Consider the following 26,105-nt stretch of genomic DNA (forward strand, 5'->3'; position numbering starts at 1 on the left):
CAAGAGAATGGGAAAAAGGGTCTCGAAGAGATATTTGTACAGCCATGTTCACAGCAGCATTATTCACAATAGCTAAAATGTGGAGCAATCCAAGGGTCCATTGACTAATGAATGGATAAGCAAAATGTGGTATATACATACAGTGGAATATTATTCCGTCTTAAATAGGAAGGAAATTCTGCAATATGTTACCATATGGATGAACCTAAAGAACATTATGCTAAGTGAAATAAGCCAAACACAAAAAGACAAAATGCTGTGTGATTCCACTTATATAAAGTACGTAGAGCAGTCAAAAATCATGAAGTCAGAAAATGAAATGGTGGTTGCCAGAGGCTGGAGGAAGGAAAGAAAGGAGAGTTATTGTTTAATAGGTGTAGATTTTCAGGTTTGCAAGATGAAAAGAGTTATTTGTATGGATGGCGGTGGTGGTTGCACAACCACATGAATGTATTTAATGCCACTGAACTGTACACTTAAAAATAGTTAAGATGGTAAATTTGATGTTACATGTATTTCATAATTTTAAAAATTGAAAAAAATAGACACTAGACATTTTCTGTCAAGATTTTCCTCATTCTTATGTTACCAACCAGTTCTTCCTGTGGGTCAAAATTAAATCCTGAATAGCAGATTTCTTTTATTGCAAAGAAATTGTGGAAGTTTGTTTTCCACAAATGGCGACATCATTTTACCAGAACGAGAACTGCAGAGATGTCGCCATTCTGCCTTGCCTGTGGGCCACAGTTCCGTCATCTGTGACAGGAAAACCCTATGCCATCTATGTGCTTTATTCCTAAAACAATTGTCGCTTTTTAAATCTTTGTCTTCTTTTTTCCTCATCCCCTCCTTTTGGCTCATCTACTTCCTTCAAGTGTATGATTTCTCAATTTAGAAAACTCAAGATTTAGCCCTTCTATTCCTCTATTTCTTTGAACAGATTTTAACTCGTTCATTTTGTCTTCAATGTGTATATACAAAATTTTGGTGATACACATGTAATTTGTGTAAAACTATAAAATTACATTGCTTACTATTCATACGCGGCAATTGGTCTACAGTTAGCTAAATTGCATGAAAACAAAATCCAAAGGGGATAAAAAAGAAAGTAACATATTCCTCATTTACAGCTATTGAACCTCAACTTCGTTTCAATATTCATTACAAAAGTCAGTCTTTCTTGGGACTTCCCTGGTGGTCCAGTGGGTGAGACTCTGCACTCCCAATGCAGGTGGCCTGGGTTTGATCCATGGTCAGGGAACTAGATCCCACATGCATGTCGCAACTAAGAGTCTGCATGCTACAACTAAGAAGCCCGCATGGTGCAACTAAGAAGTCCGCAAAAAAAGATCCCACATGCTGCAAGGAAGATCCCGCATGCCGAAACTAAGACCCGGAGCAGCCAAAATAAATAAATAATAAGTATTAAAAAAACAAAAAAAAAAGTCAATCTTTCTTAAGTGCTAGCCTAACAGATTTGTTAAGTTCTGGATTTGTAAATAAAGTTATGAGAAAAGATTCCTTAGTTTGTGTATGTCATATATATATATATGTATGTTTAAATATTTATTTATTTATTTGGCTGCGTTGGGTCTTAGCTGTGGCACGTAGGATCTTTCCTTGCAGCGTGTGGGCTTCTCTCTAGTTGTGGTGCACGGGCTCTAGAACCCACGGGCTTAGTTGTCCACCCCCACCCCACATGTGGGATCTTAGCTCACTGACCAGGGATCGAACCCATGTACCCTGCATTGGAAGGTGGATTCTTAACCACTGGACCACCAGGGAAGTTCCTGTATATGTTATATATTAATCAATATATTTTCATAGGGTTCAAGTCTGTAGAAATCATTTTATAGTGACCAACCAAAAGAATAATGTAAGACACACTCTGTTTAGGATTTATTTCTGTTTAGTGCCTGCAAATCAGAATTTCTAAGAGCAAATTTATTTTGGCTAAATGTATATTTATATTTTTAATTTAATTTTTAAAAATTTTTATTGAAATATAATTGATTTACTCTAAGAGCAAATATTAAACTGTACAACTCAGAGGAAATAACTACTCTTACAATTCCCTGCAGAGCAGGGAGAAAATATTACATTTTAAGTTATTTTTATTTTTAAAAATAAGAAGGGAATTAAGTCAATAAAATATTTTGGTAGACACAGGCATCCTTCCTCAAGTTTTTCTTCAAGTAAAATTAATTAGAATAATGTGAGGAAAAAAATATGGCAACCAAACATCAGCAAATAATTGTGGAAGATGCATAAATCATATTGTGGAAGAATTTAAGAAACAAGTGTTAGAACAAGTTTTTCAGCATGGGAGCCTTTCTATACAGCTGGAGGAAAGAATGAATATTTCTACAGTGTCTGGGCTTATGTTGGATTCTGCTTTAATTAAATACTAGAAGTAATTTTTCTGTTTCACTTAAGCAGTGGCAAACAGCAGAGGTTATACTGTCCCACTGGAACATTTTGGAAATGGGGTGTATTTTTGACCAACACAGTGACTGGCGGGCACTTACGGGCATTTAGTAAGTGGAGGCCAGCAATGCTAGAGATCTGTTATTCATGGAATGGTCTTGTACACTGAACAATTGTCCCTGATCCCCCACAACCTCCAAAGGTCTCATTGGACACTCATGTAAGTAAAAAACTCTGCTGAGTATCTGAGCCTAGAACCAACTCTGTTTTACGTATAAGTTCATAATATTGTTAGTATACTTTTTCATATAGAGTGCATTTTTGGAGAATGTAACTAGTGTACATTGAGGAAAAATTGTTCTTTGGAACTTTGCTAAGAGTTGTTCACAAACAACTCTTGTTTATTCAACAATCACGAACAGATTGTTCCTAACTCACTTGGCAGCAAAACCTGACCTGAATTGATTTGAAGGTATTTGGAAAATTAAGTCACTCGTGGCAACACCTTTATCAGCTGACAATTTAACTGTCACATTCAAATATCAATATAAAGAAATGTGTTGACCCTCTCTACTCAAAGTGTCCAGCTTTAGGTAGACCAGCAACTTTAGAATCACAAGCTTGCTAGAAATGCCCACTCCAGACATGTGAAATCAGAATCCACATTTTAACACAAGCCACGCGTGACTTGTATGCACATTGAAGTTTGAGAAACAATGATGTAGACAATAATTAGGAGGAAATTTGTCTTAAAAGACATATATTCATTATAGGGAATAAAAACATCTATCCCTCTTATTATGTCTTCCAGTGTGGTTTGTTTCAGAATTTTACATGTTGAGAGATATTCTACTTTTTTATCATTTACTTTCTCTTATTTCTCCTTTATTTTCAATACATATTTGTATTATGTGAAATTATGAATTAATTCCACTTCAAGATAATAAAGAGGATGTTACAACAATAAAAAGGATGTGTTGCTCTTATAGGGCTGAAAGCTACCGAATAAAGGAAAGATGTACTGAAGGACAAAATATCTTATCAGCATATATGAATTCCATAACAAAAACCATGTTTTATGGAAAAATTGTGACAATGTCACCACTGATGGAAGAGTTGCTTTGGCTGGAATAAAATTTGGATTCTGGGATAAAAATACAGACAGCTTTAAAATAAATTTATTCATAGCATCATTCAGAGGCAAGAAGTTCTTGCAGCAAATAAGGTGAAGCTAAAAGTGTACAAATTGCTATAGATATAGATACTATATCTACTGACATAGATAATGGTATAAAAATCAGACCTTTAGACTATAGCAAACTATTCACTTTTCTTGGTAGAGATGATGAGTAATGATGTAAATATTTTGTATTGCAGACAAGGTTGCTGGTTTTATCATGGCTGAGTACGTTAAAGGAATGACACACTTTATTTTCCAAAAACATTAGTGTTCCACACTCTGTCTTTTCTATGACAACAAGTGTCTATCAATTCTGTGACAGTAAAACAGAATTTAAAATTAATACTGTCTTCATAATAGAAGTGTCGCTTTAATAACAAGTGGGAGAGTTTCTGCTTTTGAAGGAAACTTGGGCCATGGCGAAGGGCATAATGACAGCAGACCTTTGGAAGTGCTTCCTTCGTAACTGATTTTCTTTGGAAAATATGTGTCATCTATAAAAATTCTCCTATCTGCCCACCTTAAAAAGCTTGGAAATAGAGATTTTTTATTCAATTAAAAAATCTTCCCCCAAATGAGTTTCAAATAGGTTTTGAATCTACTTGCTAAATACAGTTGTCAAAAATATAAAAATAGAATGCGTCTGATTAGTTGGCAAAAAAATATTGTGCTCTAAGATACTGAATGAATTGGGAGGGGGTAGGGAAAAGGGTTTTAAAGTGTTCTTCCTTGTCTCCAGGGTCTACTCTATTTTGTTTTAATTCAGGTCTGTGATGCCCTATCCAAAATTCTAAAATCCAAAAAGTTCTGAAAACCAAGTTTTCTTCCTAACTCACTGCACAGGAAAATCTGACCTGAATTGATTCGAGGCTATTTACAGTTTTTTTCCGTACAGTGTGTCTATTCATGTCTTTTGCTGCAGAAATATGAGGGTATTTAATTATGGGGTGCTGCCCCAAGCCTCACTGGGGGTATTATATGTGATTATAATATAACATAATTATATCATATATAATTCTCCAAAATTCATAAAATTCTGAATATCCTAAATTCATCTGGTCCTAAAGGTTTTGGAGCTTGTGGACATGTGCAGTGGTGAATATAAGATGAGTAAAGAATTGAAAAGTATTTTTGATGATATGTCAGGGTCTTTTTCATTGTAAGGTTAAGGATTGATAATTCTGAAATTTGTTCCCTGAATTTTTGTTGTTAAAAGGATAGTGAAGTCACATCTTTGGGCAGAGGGTCTATAATTCAAAGTGAGCATGTGAGTCAAATAGATTGTCCCACTAAAGAAATAATATATGTGTGTATATATGTGTGTGTAAAATATATTTTTTTTCTTTTTTTTCCCCACTTTGTTCTTGCAGAGGGTTCTGCATCCTGGAAACACCCAGAGCTCAACTGGGCTGAGAGCTGAGAGGTTTCTGAGAGATGATTTTGCTATATCTGGGTGTGAGGGTAGGGCAGTCTCTACAGGCTTACAAACTAGACTAAGGCATTAATTTGAAAGTGCATCTTTAGTGCGACAGATTATACAAGTGTGAAAACCTACATCAGCAACAATTTAGTGTGAGTGTCCATATGATTACATTTCTACTGGAAAATGAAAAGTGATGCAGGCAAATGATAATGTTCTCCAAACCCCTTAGCTGTTAGCAAATGTTTGCCAAGAAAACACTTCCATAATTCTCTGGAGCTTCTAAAAGATTGGAAGGCACACAGGCAGGGACCCAAGTGGCTCTCATCCTGGGAAGTTTTGCCACTCTATTATCATTAAAGAAACCTTTTATAATATGTCCTTCTATTTCTATTCTTTTATTCTAAGTAAAAACATTTGCTGGTATAACAAACATAACTTTCTAAATCTAAACTGAACTAAGAAAGTGAAAAACCAAAAAAATGTTTGTAGAAACATTTTACTTGGAAAATGCAAAGAATGCTAATGTGTAATAGAGTCTGAAGCTAGATGCTTTTGAGACTATAGGTATAATGTCTGATATCAACCAGCACTGAACTTCTGATGTGAAAAGCTGGATTTGTTGTATGTTTATTTGGGCAAAGGCTGAGTCAAAACTTGATGGGAAAGAAATTTGTCTTTAATTTTGAAATGGGAATATGTATGGTGTAGGAACTGGTCTAAAGGGTGGGAGAACTGAGTTCTACAGGGCAAAACTGCAATAAATCAAACTTACATTTCATAAACAAATAGGGCATTTGCCCAAATGAAGATAAAAAATGCAACAGTACAGAGAACTCTACCCAATATTCTGTAATAACCTGTATGGGTAAAGAATATGAAAAAGAATGACTATATTAATAACTGAATCCCTTTTCTGTACACCTGACACTAACACAACATTGGAAATCAACTATACTCTAATAAAATTTTGTAAAAAATAAAATAAACTGAAAAAAATCCAGCAATAATGCTACTAATTGGACGCCACTGATGCCTTCACTAATTCATCTCCCCAGGAATTTTGTATGGTCAGGGAATAACTAATGCCCTTGTCGAGTAAGGCTCCTCCTTAATATTTGGTTTTCCTTCCTTGGTTTTCCTGAATATTGGTTTCTTTCCTATCTACACCAAGATGCAGAATCTGATCCCTTCCAACACCTCCATGACTCTCACTCCAGTCCATCCTTCCTTGGACTGTTCCTTGGTCTTCATGCTTCTATCCTCACCCCCATGCAGTCTAGTCTCCAGATAGCAGTAGGTGTGCTCCTTCTAAAACAAGAGTCGCATTGTGTCACTCTTCTGCCTCAAGATTTTCATATCAATCAACATTAAACGCAACATATACACACTACTATATATAAAATAGATAACCAACAAGGACCTACTGTATAGCACAGGGAACTCTACTTAGTACTCTGTAATGGCCTATATGAGAAAAGAATCTGAAGAAGAATATATATATATATATATATATATATATCTGAATATACGTAGAATATATATATATATCTGAATATACATAGAATATATATATATATATATATATATATATATATATATATGAATCACTATGCTGTACACCTGAAACTAACACGACATTGTAAATCAACTATACTTCAATAAAATAAAACACAAAACATTCAATTCAAACCCCTTCCTCTTAGGAACTTGCTCCCTGCCACCCCTCTGACTCCATTTTCTGTCATTTTTCTCCCTGCTCACGCCACTCAATTCACCTTTGCCTCCTTACTCTTCACTGGAAAATACCAAATATATTTCTACTTCATGGCCTTTGTACAACCATGAGGTTGATGCTCTTCCTCCAGACATCTGCAAGACTTGCTTCTTTTCTTCTGCTCAGGTGTCACCTTATCAGAGAAGCCTGATAAGGCTTTTCTCTGTCAGCTTCCCTCAGCCTCATTCTGGAAGCCCTTGTCTTTACCCTGGTTTATATTTCTTCATAGTATCTTTCATCTCTTACATATTTCAGTCTGTCCTCCTACAGAAAAGCAGAGGCTTCATTTGTCTTATTCATGTAGTATCTTCTTTTAAACTTAACATTATAAAAACCCACTATGTTGCAGCTACTAAAACAGTTCCTGCAACATAGTGGGTTTTTATAATGTATGAATGAATGAAAACTTATACTTGATGTTAAGTTTAAAAGTTAAAAATACATAGATATGTTTGTATAAAACATGTTAGCTTTGAAAAAAATGTTTTTCTATATTATGGGGTCACAGAACAATACTTCCTTGATATCATATTTTTACTGTGTAATTTATGGATTTGGGGGGAACTGATTACAGCTGCTTTTATAGTTACTTGAATACAATTGTAGCAACCAACTGACATACAACTGTATCATGCTAAACAAATATTCACTCTTTTAAATGATTTTGCATGTTTTCTCATTTAATAATCATGCTACTTTCTATAAATGTACAAATCCATGAAAATGAATACAATTTTAAAAGATACATAAACATTGAAGATATAAAGATATTTTAAACAAGGTTTTAGACTTACTTACTGACGGTTAGGGCAGTTGGATCCTTTTGGGTCTTTGGATATGAAAACACTTTAAAGGGACTGGCTAAGGGTAACTGAGAAGATTACCTCTGATGTTTCAGCTCGGGTTGTAGGCATCAGTGCGGCCCCTTTTTAAAGAGCCACGTGGTAGACAGTCCACAAACTGAGTGTTGTTGGGAGAAATCATGAAATGAATGAATGGTCCGCAGGAAGCTAAAATGAAGATCTAGAGTTACAATGCTTCTGTACACCTTAGCAATATCCACTCTGTTCCTCGGTCTGTCTTGAGAGTTCTGGTCCTAACCACTGTTACGTGTTTTTTTTTTTTAAGCCTTGATAATCACATTATTCTCATCTTTCATCCCATCACTGTTATGATGGCTAAAATGATTTATGTCAGCAGGTGACCGAGGATAAAATATCCTGCTTCATACTCCGAGTTTCCAGAGTAGCATGTGTACTGTGATTAGTTAATTAGGATTCATAACGAATAAATGAAGTGCTAATCAGGGGACTGTTAGGTGGGTGGAATGATACAGAAGTCACACAGGTTATGTTAGTGAGGGTTATCGAGAGACAAGCAATGGATGCAGACTCTTGCTATCTGAAGGAAGAGGGCCCCAGGAACTCAAAGACTCAAGGCAAGGCTGGGAGACAAGACTGGAACCAACAGTTACAAAGGAAGTGCCAGAAGGTTAAAAACAAACAAATCAGGAAGTGGGGAATTGTCTCTGACTGGGCCACCCTGGTCAGGGCAAAACTGCTGCTGAAGCTGTTACTGCCTCTGCTCAGTGAGCCCAACCCCAGACACTACCCACTCTCTCATTCCTTGGGATTCAGTCCACCTGACCTACAGGATAAATGAAGTGGTGGTGGGAATAGAGAGGAAGGATCTGCCTTTTGTCTTGGAGATTGCTGCCTCAAATTACCCTTTTGCTGCGACTATACACATTTGGGTAGAGATAATTCTCTATAAGAAAATGGAATTATTAGAAAAGATGAGGGATGCTGGGTATCCAAAAATGACCTAGAGGATCTGGACAGCAGCGTACATATAAAATATACCACAAGATAAAATCTGGGGGAGCACATTGGTATGTAAATTTTATTTATTCTATAGATAATACATATATAAATAATGTTTCTATTAAAAGCATTAATGCAAATTAACAAGAGCAGCAATAATATCACATAGAAAAAAAAACAGGCAATAGACATGAATAGATCATTCTCAGTAAATTGTACGAATAATAAACATGAAAAAAGTTTTCATTGTTATTGATTATTGAAGAAATGCTGATTAAAACAAGATACAATTTTGGTCCATCACATTTCCAAATTATAAGCAAGATTATACTTAATATTGGAAGGTATTTTTGCAGCATCTCACAGAGTTTCAAAAATGTTTATAAATATTGATCCAGTAGTTCCATTCTTAGGTCCCTATTCTCCGCAAAGATGGGTATTCACAGTGTTCATTCCTGAATGACTTAAAACTTTCAGAAAGTCTGGAAACATTCTAAATGCCACCAATAGATGAGCAGATATTCTTCAACCAGTAAATTTTTTTTTTAAATTTAGCGATGGTAAAAAAAATACTCAATTTATAAATATTCAGTGAGATAAACAGGATTCAAAATTGTTTGTATAGGTGGTGTTAATTTTGTAACAAATCTTTATGTATAGAAAACAAAAAGGAAATACAACAAAATGTTAATAATGGGTGTGTGTGGAGGGGGAGACTATAGGTAATTTTAATTAAAAAAATTCTTTTCTGTAGTCTCCAAAACCTTGTATTTTTGTAAATTATAAATGTAAAAATTATAAAATAGGCATATATTACTTTTATACTGAGAAGAAAAGATAAAAATTGAAGAGGATTTAGAATACCACTTGTGTGATAAAAATGTCAAATATGTATCCAGATGGATATATAACAGGATTCCATAGTCGTTTTTTTCTTGACATCTCTGAAGATATGCAAGATTTGGAAAAACAACCACCAACCATCAGCAAATCTCTCAGGACAACAGAAATAATCACATACAGAATCATACTACATATAAAACTTATATTTGACAGTCCATAGCTTAAGTTTATCTCTAAACAACATATGGCCTTTTTCTATTTTATTCCTCTAGCTCAGGGAAGCAGAAATTCAATTACTGTGAGGGCACTTAAATAATTTTATTTCTTATTATAGTTAATAGAAAAACCTATTGCCAAATGTTTTAATGATGACACTTCGAATTTGGTACGCAATTTTATAGCCTGCTGGTTCTCAATCAAAAGTGTTATAATTTCTAAAGACAAGCTTGTAAGAGTGCATTACTTGTGTGTATAATACTTATCAAGTCATCTGTGACTAATAAAACTTGAGAAATAAGGGGAGGAAAGGGTATTCAGCCTTTTGGTAACATGCTTGTCTTACACTTGCCAAAGTCCTCTTAGGCAATACTCTGCTTGCTCAGAGGGCCATGTGTTTAACTGTAAAATTCTGTATCATAGGATTCAAAAGACATCAATCATTTCTGTCAACAAGGAAAGAGTGAAGGCAGTGTGACTCTTCTATCATTAGGAAAACATGTGCTCAAGAGGGAAAAATGTAGTCCAGGGAGAGCTGAGCAACTATAGGTTACAGGAAAACAGAGTTCCAGACTACAGTATAATTTCACTTCTCCTCCCCTACTTTGGACTGGAATGTTATATTTTTCACTTCATGTAGTTCCACGTGTGCAGTAAGACATTATGTAACTCAGCCAGTCTCGGCCGCGCAGTATCCACTAAATGCTTTAAAGAAGCCACCATTATTAACAGTTTGGGGTATGTGGAAGCAATAGCTTCCTTTGGCTTTGGCAGAAAGCAACACTGTGTAATGAGGTTAGGGTGGCCTATATTCAAAGCTATATTCCAAAATGGCTGCTAGTCAAGCCACATGACAACTGGTTCTTTTTTTTTCTTAAGACTTTGTTCTAAGTGGACATCAAAATCGCTGTATTTGGACAGTTCAGTGGGTGGAATGGGAAATTTTCCATGTTTTACTCCTGGTTTATTATTTTATACCAAGATTCCTGAATTATACCCAGCTTGAGTTTCAAAGACATCAAGACACAAATTCTAGTCTCCTACGTTCTTGACTGGGTGACCTTAGGCTGGTTACTTCACTTTTCTGAGTCTCAGTTTCCTTTGCTTGTACATTAGTGATAACACCTACCGCCAGGGAGTTGGAAGAAGCCTTATGGATGACATCAACGAAGCTCCTACTTCTTAATTGCGTCACCCCAGGCAAGTTATTACACTTTTTGGCTCTTCTCCCCTACTTGTAAGATAGACCAATTCTGGCTACCAGCTGCGATAGAGAAGGATAAGATAATCTAGGCAAAGCTCCTACAAGTGTCTGGGCCCTTGGAGGCTCAAGAGTACCTGAAAATAATAATAAAAATGCTAGTGAACGTTCCCTAGGTTAATGCGGTTGAGTTCTGAAACTCTGGGAGAAGAGAGAATCAGAAATAGGGACCAGGAGAGAGGCCCAGCGGCCGGAGACCTCCTGCCCAGCGATGGCGGCCAGCTTGCGCCGCGACGTACCCGGACCGACACCGCCTCGCCCCACCCCTCCGGGGCCAGCGCGAATCCCGGCGCCGAGTTCCGGGCGACGGCTAGGTCCCCACTCAGGCCCTCCTTCCTTCCCCGCTCCCCTGCCTACAGCGGTGCCAGCTGCGCCCGAGCCCCGAGAATTCGCCGCCAGCGCGCAGGTTCCCGCGGCCGGCCGCCCTCGCCCCACAGGTAGGAGCCGCGCCGCGGCTGGGGCGCGCAGAGCTCCCGCGGGAGCCGGTTTCCGGTGCGCTCGCGCTCCGTCCCTCCTCCCGCCGGCCCCGGGTAGCTGGCCGCTCCCGCCCAACTTGGACGGAACCTTGGCAGTGGCGTCGGCGGCGGGCGCCAGCTCCGTGCGGCCTCGCGGGAGCGGCCTCTCTGGCAGCCTCCGGGGTCCTCCTGTGCACGCCTTCGTCCCGGGTTCCTGCAGAGTCGACGCTGACAACTTCGGCGCTCACTTTTGCCGGGGCGGGCGGCTGTCTGGCGCGCGGAGCCGCGCTGGCTCCGGGCCGAAGTTGGGGGCGTCCTCTGCAGGATGTGCCCAGCTCCCTCGCCGCGGGGGCCCCCAGTACAGTGTGTCCGGTGACCCCAGGTCATCTTGCGCGCCCGAGGGTTCGCGTGCGCTATGGGATGACCGGGATGGCGGGCGCGATGGGACCGGCATCCCGGACCAACCAGGAAGTGCTGCGTTCCGAGGCTTGGAGCCCAGCCCGCCAGATGCACGGTCCTGGGCGTGTGGCCACACAGCTGCCCGCTGCGGCGCCCACGAAGTGATGACGCCGGGGTCGGGCAGGGCAAGGTGGGGGGCAAGGAGCTGGGCGTGTGTGAAGGGACTTGTTTTTCTCGCTCCAGCTCCAGGTATGTGGGACTTAGGTCTCAGATCCAAGAGCGTGGTGCTCCAAGCCTTGAATAGGATTTTGTTAAGCCCTTCAGAACTACCCTTGTAGAATCAGTCCAGAGCTACCGCCACGCCTATATTTGCTCCTTCTCCTAGTCTCCGATTATTGCCTTTACTTCCTCTGTGAAGTACTAAACGCAAGTAGATTTCTTACTGACCATAAGGGTTTCTGCATTTGATTATCGCTAGGTTTTTCCCCAGAATGAGGAGTTCCCTTAACTTTATCTGCCAGGCCTGCCTGTTGCAGTTTAGATCGCCCTTTGAGTGCTTTCTCAGGGCTTTGGGGAGACCAGGTATCCAGAGACCTCTGTGCTGTGTTAAATGGCCAGTTAAGGTGGTGCAGTGAAAGTGTAAAGAATGGAAAGAATCTACAGCTTGAACTATTAACAGGCTCCACAATTACACACTGCCTATTTGAATAAGAATTTCTTAAATTCTTATTAAATTTTTAATAGTATTAAATGTTTTGTGATAACATACATACAAGTGAATTGTACACAGGCTTTTAGCTTGAATTTGTACACAGCCTTTAAATGTTGTTTGAGGATCGTTTCACTAATTGTCTGAGCTCCCAGCCTGTCTTCTCAGGATCTAGTATAATTCACAATCCATATAAAAAGTGTGAGTAGTTAAGGCTTTGAGGAAAGTGTGTCTTTACCATGTTTGTCCCTGATGTCAGAATATTTGTGAACCATGGCGAGAAGTGCTGTCTAACACTCATTTAGGCTTGTTGATGCACTTAAAACTAGGTCGTGGGGGACCCTGCTCCTTAGAAGTTGTCTGATTACTAAATGTGTGTTTCTTAATTGAAAATCATTTGTTATAAATTTCATTTACCTTTAAGTCTTACAGGGTTTTTTTTAGTTATTTTATTTCACTTTATTTTTATCGTGCTAAGATACACATAACATAAAATTTGTCATTTTAACTTTTTTTTTTTTAATAAATTTATTTATTTATTCTTGGTTGCATTGGGTCTTCATTGCTGCACCTGGGCCCTCTCAGTTGTGGAGAGTGGGGTCCACTCTTCACTGCAGTGGCTTCTCCTGTTGCGGAGCACAGGCTCTAGGCACACGGGCTCGGCAGTTGTGGCTCGCGGGCACCAGAGTGCAGTCTCAGCGGTTGTGACGCAGGGGCCCAGCTGCTCCACGACATGTGGGATCTTCCCAGACCAGGGCTCGAACCCGTGTCCTCTGCATTGGCAGGCGAATTCCTAACCACTGCGCCACCAGGGAAGTCCTCATTTTAACTATTTTTTGTTATACTGCTCAGTGTCATTAAGTACTTTTATATTATTGTGTTACCATCACCACTATCCCTCCACAAAACTCTTTTCATTTTTTTTAGGGTTTTAATAACATTTTAATGATAATGATTGTAATGCAAGCTTTAGTTTTCTCACTAAGCAAAGTTTGAGTTCCTTCTCATAGCTTTAGAGAAATTCACTTTTAAAGAAGAAAATTGAAAAGCTGTAGCCAGACTGTGTTTAGTAAATCTTACCTCCATCAGGAAAGGTCTAATACATTACTCAATGAGGATAAACTCGTGAGCTATTTAAATTTGTGTGTAAAGGTACTATGAGGTTTAGCTATTAAGTGGGAGAAACAGGTAAGGGAGTTTTTGGTTTTGTTTTGATTTTGGTTTTTTTTGGCCACACCGGGCAGCTTGTGGGATCTTAGTTTCCGGACCAGGGATTGAATCCGCACCCTGGGCAGTGAGAGCTCTGAGTCTTAATCACTGGACCACCAGGGAATTCCCTGGAGTTATTGTTGATAGTTTCCTCTCCTTAATCTCTAACAGAAAAATGAAATACTTTTGTCTCCTTAGCAGTGCAGTAGCATGTTTCTGAATTATGCCTGAGCTCAGGTTGTGGCAGCCTTTTAGTAACTAAAAGGAGTTTGCTTTTTTTTTTTAATGTTCTTTTTTTAATATAAATTTATTTATTTATTTAATTTGGCTGCGTTGGGTCTTCGTTGCTGCGCTCGGGCTTTCTCTAGTTGTGGCGAGCGGGGGCTACTCTTCGTTGAGGTGCTCAGGCTTCTCGTTGCTGTGGCTTCTCTTGTTTTGGAGCTCGGGCTCTAGGCGTGCTTGCTTCAGTAGTTGTGGCATGCAGGCTCAGTAGTTGTGGCTCGCAAACTCAGTAGTTGTGACTCGTGGGCTCTAGAGCGCAGGCTCAGTAGATGTGGCGCACAGGCTTAGTTGCTCTGCAGCATGTGGGATCTTTCCGGACCAGGGATCAAACCTGTGTCCCCTGCATTGGCAGGTGGATTCTTAACCACTGCGCCACCAGGGAAGTCCCCTAAAAGGAGTTTTGATCAAGCTAGCTGCTAGGTGTAGCAGTTTCTTTTCCACTCTAGGTGTTTTTAAAGATTGATGTCAGAGGACCCAGCACATAAGATATGGCCCTTTAAACTCTTAGTTTGAGTCATCGTGTCCGCGAGAGAAGCTGTAGCTGTGCGAGGCCTGGTTTTATGTTTATAATCCTTTACGTCTTAGCACCACAAAATAAAATGTATTCTCCCACCAGGGTGTGGGTAAATGTTTTTGCAGGGTTAAAATGAGAAACTTGTAACCTAAATTTCCCATAAGCCTGTGACATTGCTGATTAGAAAAGGAGTGGTACAAATCATATCTCATGCTGCAGTGGAAATGCCTTCCAATGTGTTAGTTTCCCTAAATTCACAGTGCAGTGTAAAATCTGGATCTCAGATGTTTTAGTGCTGGGTTTTTAAACAACAGTATATGGATATGTAAGTGTTTCATACTGTCACAGTTATTTTTTTCCTTTGTGTTGTGAAAGTTGCTTAATTTTTGAATTTATTGAACAAACATTCTGGGACAGAATAACATGATTTGCTTATTTAATCCACACTTAAAGGTGCTTACTGCGCACTAGGTACTATTCTAAGCGTTTTACAAACATGAGTACATTTTATTCTCAAAACAACCCTGTGAAGTAGGTAATAGTCCTACCATCCCCATTTTATAGATGAGATAATTTGAGGCACAGCGAGATTGTACAATTAGCCCATGGCAGAGCTGGGGTTCCATCCCAGGCATCCTGAACCCAGGGTTTTGGCACTGCTGTCTCATCAGAAAAATATAACCCGAGATTCCACCCTCCTAACAGATGAACTTTTTTCATATTGTTATATTCCTATCTTGTCCTTGTCCTCAGAGATAAATAATTTGACATAATTGCAATCAAAGTACAACCCAGAGAATCAGTTCAATGCCCTTATTTTTCAGTAGAGGAAATTAAAGTGGAGTGTGGTTATGTCCAGCTCTGTGAGCACTGGGGCAGGGTCCTGGAGACTTTCTACTGGTCTCCTTGCCTCTTGATTGTAAGGAGTTTGGGACAGGGATCCTGAGAGGGCCTGGGGCGGCCAAGGTGTGTATTTTGGTGGGGGTCAGTATTTGCCAGTCGGGGGGAAACGCTTCAACATTTTAATAATCATTATGACCATTCCAGAGCTTATCTGCTAAATAAAGTCCTGGGCTATGTTCCGGGCAGATGGGGCAGCAGCTTGTGGCCGACTGTGGGTCCTGGAGAGTCTTGCTGCTCAGGGCTTCAGAACCCCGGATTCTTTCCCCAGCCGCTGGGGATGCCTACCTATGACTTCAGGCTCCCCTCTGGATGAGAGGAATCTTTTATCCTGTACTCAATCATTTTTTGAGCTTTTTGGATCTAGGGTTGGGAACCTTTTGAAAGCCTCTGACGCACAAAAGAAAATGAGCCAAGAGCAACATGGAAATAAAAATAACTTTGTTTGGTGGGCTCTTTTGTTGAGAGAGGGAGAGACTTCTAAGGGCATAAACTGACAAACTTTGTATTAAGGACAGGAAAATCAAAGTTCAATATTCAACAGTGATTCTTTTCAAAGTAGTCTTTTGCAGAGAGTAACTACATTTGGATGAAGGAGAGAGAATAAGGAATAAACATGGGAAAGGGAAGGTGGTGGAGAGGGAGAGAGGAGCCAGCACCGGGGAAGAGAGGGTGCTGAAACCTCTGTCAGCTCTTTACACAAGCCCGGGCTTCCATATGGTTCCTCTTAACAGTGCCCTTTGAAATGTCAAATGTAGTTGAGAATTATCTTTCCTTTGGTTTATCTTGAAGTGATTATTTATTATTATTTTTTGAGGTTACATAGATTTATAATGTTATGTAAGTTTCATGTGTACAACAGTATATTTCTACTTCTGTATACACTACAGTCACCAAAATTTCGTTTCCATCTGTCTCCATAGAGTTGACCCCCTTTACCCATTTCACCCTCCCCCACCAAAGCCTGGCCCTTCCCCTCTGGCAACCACTGCTCTGTTCTCTGTATCTACATGTTTGGTTTGCTTTGGTAGGTTTGTTCTTTTTTTTTTGCTCTTTTGTTTTTTTTTTTATATTCTACAAATGAGTGAAATTGTATAGTATTTGTTTTTCTCCGACTTATTTCACTTAGCATAATACCCTCAAGGTCCATTTATATTGTGCAAATGGTGAGATTTCATCTTTTTTATGGCTGAGTTATATTCCATTGTATATACCACATCTTTTTTATCCATTCATTCATTGATGGGCACTTTGGTTGTTTTCATATCTTGGCTATTATAAATAATGCTGCAATGAACATAGGGTGCATATATCATTTTTTTTTTAAATTTTTATTTATTATTCATTTATTATGTTTTTATTTTTGGCTGTGTTGGGTCTTCGTTTCTGTGTGAGGGCTTTCTCCAGTTGCGGCGAGTGGGGGCCACTCTTCATCGCGGTGCGCGGGCCTCTCACTATCGCGGCCTCTCTTGTGGCAGAGCAGAGGCTCCAGACGCTCAGGCTCAGCAGCTGTGGCTCACGGGCCCAGCCGCTCTGCGGCATGTGGGATCCTCCCAGACCAGGGCCCGAACCCGCGTCCCCTGCATTGGCAGGCAGACTCTCAACCACTGTGCCACCAGGGAAGCCCGCATAGATCTTTTTTAATTAGTGTTTTGTATTCTTTGGATAAATACCCATAAATGGGAGAGCTGGATCATATGGTAGTTAGTTCTAGTCTTAATTTTTCGAGGAACCTCCACACTGTTTTCCAAAGTGGCTGCACCAATTTACAGTCCCACCAAAAGTGCACTGAGCGTTCCCTTTTCTCCACATCTTCACGAACACTTGTTATTTCTTGCCTTTTTGATAATAGCCATTCTAACAGGCATGAGGTGATATCTCATTGTGGTTTTGATTTGGATTTCCCTCATAATTAGTGATGTTGAACATCTTTTCATGTGCCTGTTGGCCATCTGTATGTCTTCTTGGAAAAATGTTTATTCATCTCCTCTGCTCATTTTTAAACTGGGTCGTTTGTTTTTTTGTTGTTGAGTTATATGTGTTCTTTATATATTTTGAATATTAACCCCATATTGAATATGTGATTTGCAAATATCTTCTCCCATTTAGTAGGTTGTCTTTTTGTTTTGGCTTCCTTTGCTGTTCAGAAGCTTTTTGGTTTGATGTAGTCCCACCTGTTTATTTTTGCTTTTGTTGCCCTTGCCTGAGGAGACATATCCTGAAAGATATTGCTAAGACCATTGTCAAAGAGCATACTGCCTATGTTTTTTTTCTAGGAGTTTTACAGTTTCAGGTCTTACATTCAGGTCTTTATCTTGAAGTGATCTTAGTGTTGCTTAAAACTATTGCTAATCAACAAAGCATGTGGACAAGGAGATACCAGGGAACTTTTAGCCCCTGCTTAGGATCTTCATACCAACCTAGTCTGTTTTTGTTTACACTAGTTTTATATGAATGAATTTTACATATAGCGTGATATTAGAATCACTGGGTTTGCAATTATTTTATCACCCATCTTCCTTGTGAGAGGTCACAGACTGTGTTTTTTGCCACTGTCCATTGTAGTGTTCAATAAGTGTGAGCAGAATCAAAGGGTGCATTTAAAGGATAAAGCAAGATGGTGTGATTCATTATTCAAAATATGTAAATATTTCCCAAAAAGAAGGTTTTTATAGTGAATGTTTTACTTATTTATTTGTTCTGCTGTGCCATTTACCTATTTTTAGAAATAAATTTATAGATGTGGAGTGGACAGTCTGTGGCATTTTGAATTAGCAGCTGCACTCATTTTATTGTCCTTTTCCTGCAGTGTTTTCTACCTAAATTCTGATGAAAGAGTCCTTTGAAATAAGGATATTGGGGAGGTAGCAGTGGACTGAGATGCAGGTTCCAGAATCCTATTATCCTAAGGAAAAAAAAAATCACCTGATAGGATATTGTAGATGCTAAATATTTCAAAGCGAGGAACACAGAGCAAAGCTTTTTAACCCTAACCCTCACCTCACCACAGTCCCAACCCCAAGCTGCCAGTGTGTTGGCTGGAAATGCAGGGTGATGAGACAGTGACAAAGCAAAGCGGGTCTTGTAAAGCAAGTAAGGTTAATAACAGTAAGACACAGTTGAGCCCCACAGGTTCCTCACTAGAAGGAATAATGACCACAGGCCTTGTCCTAGGAGCCAGAGAGCTAGGATTCAGATCCTGAGGACTCTAGCAGCATGTAGCCTGAGCCAAGTAACTTAAAAATCCCCTATACCTATCTGTAGAATTGGGATAAAAATAGTACCTGGGCTTTCCTGGTGGCGCAGTGGTTGAGAGTCTGCCTGCTAATGCAGGGGACACGGGTTCGAGCCCTGGTCTGGGAGGATCCCACATGCCGCGGAGCAACTGGGCCCGTGAGCCACAACTACTGAGCCTGCGCGTCTGGAGCCTGTGCTCCGCAACAAGAGAGGCCACGATAGTGAGAGGCCCGCGCACCGCGATGAAGAGTGGCCCCTCGCACAGAAACGAAGACCCAACACAGCCAAAAAAATAATAATAATTAATTAATTAATTTAAAAAAAAATAGTACCTATCTCATAGGATTATTGTGAGGACTACAGGAAACGATGCCTGTAAAGCATTTAGCGTAGAGCCTGGAACATAGAAATGACACAGTAAATGTTAGGTTCCCGTCTTTCACATCGCCCTCCCTGCTCCACCCCAAACCCAGCAGGAGTGACATCCATAAATAACCAAGCAAACTGGAATCACTGCTGGAGGAGACATGGAGGTGGGGCCCTATGGGAATATGGACGAGGGAGAAATTAATTTTGCCCAGGAGGAATTCTTGAGTGAGAATGGCATTCCATGAGACCCCAGTGATGAGAAGTAGAAGGAAGACTTCTGGCAGCAGAGCTGGTTACAACTTGGGAGAATGGACTGTATGCCGTTGACAATCATACTTTTTGGGTAGGTGTTTTGACATTAGGTAGAAAATTTGATTTTTCTTAATTTATAAGCATAGGATGGCATTTAGTAGGGGAAGCAGGATTCATCGCTCTTAACCAAGGAGCATCTGTATAGAGGTGTATTTTTGTTTTTTTAAAGAGATGCTTCCCATTTAGTTTTTTTTTTTTTTTTTAACTAATTTATTTATTTATTTATTTATTTTTGGCTGTGTTGAGTCTTCGTTTCTGTGCGAGGGCTTTCTCTAGTTGTGGCAAGCAGGGGCCGCTCCTCATCGTGGTGCGCGGGCCTCTCACCATCGCGGCCTCTCTTGTTGCGGAGCACAGGCTCCAGACGCGCAGGCTCAGCAGTTGTGGCCCATGGGCCCAGTCGCTCCGCGGCATGTGGGATCTTCCCAGACCAGGGCTCGAACCCGTGTCCCCTGCATTAGCAGGCAGACTCTCAACCACTGCGCCACCAGGGAAGCCCCGAGGTGTATTTTTAAAATGTATTTAGAATTAAGAATAGAGTGTACTCTCAAGGTAAGAGTGAACTAGCTTGTGCTGTGTTGGAAAAATATCCCTCCCATCACGTTCTTTAGCTTCACATTAGATTGGAGGAGGGCATCGCTGGCACCACCAGCTTTATTGGGGCGTGGGTAACACATATCTGCACGATCATGGATGGACGTGTAGACTGTGTGTCAATAACCTAGACCAGCAGTTTTCACACTTGAAGAAAAACATTGTCGTTACTGTTCCCCGCCCTGCCCCCAAGAGCTGCTTTTCTGAATGAGCTCTTGTGTGAAATCCCAGTACGTAAAACACCCCAAGCACAGCCATTCTTGACGATTCCTAGACGGGGCCAGTGAGCCAGCTGCTTCCTCCCATCCCCCTCCCTGCCCACCTCCTGGCACCAGCTGCCCCTCAGCAGCTGGAACCGTGGGGCTCCTAGCAGCAGATGTGAAGGCTGTACATTGATTGTAGGGAAGAGAAGACTAAGACCTGAAGAGGGAAAGGAAAGGCAGTGGACTGTTTTTTTTAAAAGCTTTTGCCAGTGGTACGCTGCAACTGGCTCATGCTGAGAGCTGGTTTTAAATTTTCAGGAATTTCATGAGCCGATGTTAAACATGACATTATGAAACATCATATAGCCTAAGTTTAGATTTTAAACTTACACTGAATACATTATATTGAAAACAAAGGTAATGTCTCCTGAATTTGGAGATGTGGTTGGAGGGAAAGGAATACACCTAGTTACACAATGTTCTTAACTGTATTTTCCTATTAGCTGGTACAGTTTTGGTTTCATATATATGTATTTTTATTTCAACTGCATTCACTTTATTTTTTTTCTTCCCAACTTATATAAGATTTTTTTCTTTTTCTTGTTTAATTGCATTAAATATGACATCTATAATGGCATTGAATATAAGTGGTAATAGCTGACAATCTTGTTTCATTCCTATGCCTAGAGGAATACTTTCAAATTCTCCATAAATGATATAAGCTATACATTTTTTAGATAATCTTTGTTAGACTATAAAATTTTACTTCCCTTTTTCTTTTAAAATAATTTTTAAAATTATGAATGGACACTGAGTTATACCAAATGCTTTTACTGCATTCACTTCAATCCTTGATTCTGTTTGTTTGTAGACATAGGATTCTTCAGACTCAACCTTCCCCTCCAGGACAAGCTTGCCCTCTCCTCACTCCCAACCACAGTCATTCTAAGGTCTGGCTAAACAGAATCACCTGGGAACTTATTTAAATTCAGATTCCCAGGTTCTGTCACATACCTACTAAATTGGGATTCTTGGGGTGGGGGAGACTCAGTGCAGTATATAGTAAGTTCCCTTGGGATTTTGACGATCCTCCGGGCACCTGCTTGGCGCTTGTGGGCCCTTGCTGCCCAGCCCTGGGGCCTCATGTGCCCTGTATAGTGTCAAGTCATTTGGGCTGCTGGGCCCTGGCCACATTGCACAGGAGTCTTGATTTTTATGTTTGACCTCAAATTCTCTTCCTGTGAAACAGCTTTCAGAGGCCGCCTCTTTGCTCCATGAACCACTATCTCAGATGAGGGCCTGATTCCCCGCACTCAGTTCTTTTGGGGCCTAGCTTCCCAGCTAAGGACACAGCTCTGCGTGGTGCTTGGAGACTAGCAGGGCAGTCGGCTGTGCTGGGTTTATTTCCACGTTGGCCTCAGATTTCACCTTTCTGAACTACAGTTGCCCATCTCTGGGGATTGTCAGGAGGTTTTTATTTCTGGAACACACCAACCTGGTTCCATTTTAGGGCCTTTGCATTGTGCCGTTCCCTCTGCCAGGAACACCCTTCTCCCAAATCTTTGCATGGCTTGCATCTCTTTGACATTTGGGTCAGTGACAAAAAGTTAAAATGTTACCTGTCTGGCAAGTCTTTCCCGACCATCAAATCTGCCTCCCTGATCCGTCCGTATTACCTCGCCCACAGCCTCATCATCCTAGCATTTTACTGTGGGTGATTTTCACCCCAGCGCTTATCACTGTGAATTTTTCTTCATGTCTTGTTTTCTTAAATATTGAGTTTCCTACATAAGAACATAAGCTCCATGAGAGCTGGGATTTGCCTGGCATGTAGTGGGTGCTCACTAATTACTTGCAAAATGAATGCCTCTCCAAACTGCTACATAAGTATGTGATGTTAGTGTGAACCCTGGGTTCCCAAGTGATTCATCTTGTTTTCGTAATAGTTCTTTCCTGACTCCACAGATGTTACTTTCATGACAGTGATTCATTGCTGCGATATTACTGCCATTTGAAACAATGGCCACTCTCAACTGATGGGAAACAAAATCTGTAGCTCTCTGTGTGAATGTTAACTTTCATTTGCAGAGAGCGTGCTAGGGCTTGATTCAGCTGTACCCGTTTGTCCTGTGGGTGATTAATCTGTGATAAAATGGATCAGTTAAACATGAAAGTAGTATAAAAATAAACCTGATCGATTTTCGGAATCTCCTGTTTCCCTCCTTTTTTGAGTTCTACCGGAGGTGGTGTTTGGGTGGGGTGATGGGGGTGAGGGGGAGTGTGCATCACTCTGTAAGACTCCAGGAGGCCAGAAGGGCATGTTGGAGAGATTTGTCCTGTCTGATCTCACAGGGAACAGACTTGACTAATGGGGAAGTAATTTTTGCAGATCTGTGGCCAAGAAAGGCCAGAAGGGCTGGCAGTGAAAGCCATCACCTTGTGTTTGCAATGGTGCCGCTCATGCTGGTGCTGGTGAGTTTGTCAGCAGAGTGTTTTGATGCCAAGAGAGTGCTCAGCATGCGCTTGTGTGGCTAAGATGTGGTTCCCACATAGAGCTTGTGGTCTAATACAGTCAGCTGAAGTCATGCAGCTCAGTGCTGCTAGGCTGCTTGAAATGGGCTGGTGTTTTGTAATGGTAACTTGTCCCAGTTTTTCATGATAGTGATTTCAAACTGCTCTGGGTTTCAGAGGGGCAAGCTAGGATTGGAGCAGCGGGTGGGGTCAGAGATATTTATTTTTTTAAGGTTTTTAAAAAAATATTTATTTATTTATTTGGCTGCTCCGGGTCTCAGTTGTGGCACTCGAGATCTTCAGTTGCGGCACGAGGGATCTTTTAGTTGCGGTATGCATGCAGGCTCTAGTTCCCTGACTGGGGATCGAACCTGGACCGGCTGCATTGGGAGTGTGGAGTCTTAACCACTGGACCACCAGGGAAGTCCCTAGGGTCAGAGATATAGAGAGCAGGGCTCTGGAGCTTCTCTGAACTCCACTTTAATAAAAGCATCTCATTAAAAAAACATGATTTCGTATATTTACCTTTTTAAAAATAAACTTCTTGTTTAAGGTTTATAGAAAAGTTGCAAAGATGGTATACAGGGTAAACTATGGTTTCCTATCTTACTAACAACTTACACTGGGATGGCACATTTGTTATAATTAAAGAACCAATACTAATGCATTACTATTAAAGTCCATACTTTATTCAGATTTCCTCAGTTTTCTCTAATGTCCTTTTTCTATTCCAGGATCCCATCCAGGATACCATGTTACATTTAGTTGTCATGTCTCCTTAGGCTCCTCTGGGCTATGACACTTTCTCAGATTTTCCATGTTTTTGATGACCTTGACTGTTTAAAGGGGTACTGGTTAGGTACCCCATAGGTATCACGTAGAATGTCCCTCAATTAGAATTTTCATGATGTTTTTCTCATGAATAGACTGGGGTTATGAGTTTTGAGAGGAAGACCACAGAGGTGGTCTCATCACATCATGTCAAGAGTACACACCAACAGCATGACTTATCACTAGTGATGTTGACTTTGGTCACCTGGCTGAGGGAGTGTTTGGAAGGTTCCTCCACTGTGAAGTTACTCTTTCCCCCCCTCTCAATACTGCACTCTTTGGAAGGAGGTCACTCCGCACAGCCCACGCTATTGAGATGGTGAGTTCTGCTCAACTTCTTCGGTAGGGACAAGCAGCTGCATAAATGATTTGGAATTCTTCTGCATGGCAGATTTGTCTTTTCATCCCCACTTGTTTATTTATTCAATTATGTATATATATCATATGGACTTGTGGATATTTATCTTAAACTGTGGGTTATAATCCAGTACCATGTTATTTACTTATATTTGGCTTTTTAAAGATTGTATTCAAACAAAAACATTCTGCTGTTTTAAAATGTTAAAAAAAATTGTTCATATATATATAGTTATATATAGTTTTCTATATAATGTTATTATATGTAATAATTATCTATATAAAAATAAATATACATATATTTATCTTTCCCTCTATTTTTCTTTTAAATATCCTATTTATGCATTTATTTATTTGGGGCAATAAAATGCAAATTACCACTTAGGATTTAATCATTTCGTTTTCATTATTTTTTGCAGGAGTGAAATTAAGATATAAATATTTATGTTTTTTGGGGAGTGGTAGAGGTCAAAGGCATTTCTTACCCCCATTGTGTATTGAGTTTGCACTCAGTTCTTTGAATTATTGCTGAGATCACCTATATGGCGATTTACACTCATCTGTCTTCCTAAAACTCCTTAGGAAGTATAATAACATACAGGGATTTAGTAATAATTTTTGTCCTTTTCTTCTTCAGATTTTTCTTAAATAAAAACTTTGAAAAAGCTACTCAAGGTACTATTCTTCTCACTGCTGGAAAAATGGTAGATTTGTTACAGGAATCCCCCCCGTCAGTCTTCTACGCCTTCTGTTTTCTACAACCAATCTCCTATGTGCAGTTTTTTTCTCTACTAAAGCATATAATTTAATAAACTCTATGTAAACTTGTATCTCACCTTTTTTTTTTTTTGGAATTTTTGAATTTTATTTTATTTATTTTTTTATACAGCAGGTTCTTATTAGTTATCCATTCTATACATATTAGTGTATACATGTCAATCCCAATCTCCCAATTCAGCACACCACCATCCCCACCCCCCCCGCCACTTTCCCCCCTTGGTGTCCATACGTTTGTTCTCTACATCTGTGTCTCAATTTCTGCCCTGCAAACTGGTTCATCTGTACCATTTTTCTAGGTTCCACATATATGCGTTAATATATGATATTTTTCTCTTTTTGACTTACTTCACTCTGTATGACAGTCTCTGGATTCATCCACATCTCTACAAATGACCCAATTTCGTTCCTTTTTATGGCTGAGTAATATTTCATTGTATGTATGTACCACATCTTCTTTATCCATTCGTCTGTCGATGGGCATTTAGGTTGCTTCCACGTCCTGGGTATTGTAAATAGTGCTGCAATGAACATTGAGGTGCGTGTGTCTTTTTGAATTATGGTTTTCTCTGGGTATATGCCCAGTAGTAGGATAGCTGGATCATATGGTAATTCTATTTTTAGTTTTTTAAGGAACCTCCATACTGTTCTCCATAGTGGCTGTATCAATTTACATTCCCACCAACAGTGCAAGAGGGTTCCCTTTGCTCCACACCCTCTCCAGCATTTGTTGTTTGTAGATTTTCTGATGATGCCCATTCTAACTGGTGTGAGGTGATACCTCATTGTAGTTTTGATTTGCATTTCTCTAATAATTAGTGATGTTGAGCAGCTTTTCATGTGCTTCTTGGCCATCTGTATGTCTTCTATGGAGAAATGTCTATTTAGGTCTTCTGCCCATTTTTGGATTGGGGTGTTTGTTTTTTTAATATTGAGCTGCATGTGCTGTTTATATATTTTGGAGTTAATCTTTTGTCCGTTGATTCGTTTGCAAATATTTTCTCCCATTCTGAGGCTTGTCTTTTCATCTTGTTTGTAGTTTTCCTTTGCTTTGCAAAAACTTTTAAGTTTCATTAGGTCCCATTTGTTTATTTTTGTTTTTATTTCCATTACTCTAGGAGGTGGATCAAAAAAGATCTTGCTGTGATTTATGTCAAAGAGTGTTCTTCCTATGTTTTCCTCTAAGAGTTTTATAGTGTCCGGTCTTCATTTAGGTCTCTAATCCATTTTGAGTTTATTTTTGTGTATGGTGTTAGGGTGTGTTCTCATTTCATTCTTTTACAAGTAGCTGTCCAGTTTTCCCAGCACCACTTATTGAAGAGACTCTTTTCTCCATTGTATATCCTTGCCTCCTTTGTCATGGATTAGTTGACCATTGGTGTGTGGGTTTATCTCTGGGCTTTCTATCCTGTTCCATTTATCTATATTTCTGTTTTTGTGCCAGTACCATATTGTCTTGATTACTGTAGCTTTGTAGTACAGTCTGAAGTCAGGGAGTCTGA

General features: G+C 39.9%; 1 protein-coding gene across 3 annotated transcripts in view; it reads left to right on the forward strand.

Moving 5' to 3' along the window:
• Positions 1–682: 682 nt before the first annotated feature.
• The window catches only part of PLD1 (phospholipase D1), a 225,372-nt gene continuing 199,949 nt past the window's right edge, over positions 683–26,105 (forward strand). Inside the window, exon 1 of one of the 3 annotated variants that reach the window (XM_082393917.1) lies at positions 683–11,384. In XM_082393917.1, the coding sequence (XP_082250043.1) occupies positions 11,159–11,384 (226 nt within the window). In that variant the 5' untranslated portion in view covers positions 683–11,158. The remainder of the gene's footprint in view (positions 11,385–26,105) is intronic. The other 2 variants (XM_082393915.1, XM_082393916.1) reach the window with 2 other exon arrangements.

Source organism: Balaenoptera borealis (genome assembly GCF_965194805.1).
Source record: "Balaenoptera borealis genome assembly, chromosome: 5".
Classification (NCBI taxonomy): domain Eukaryota; kingdom Metazoa; phylum Chordata; class Mammalia; order Artiodactyla; family Balaenopteridae; genus Balaenoptera; species Balaenoptera borealis.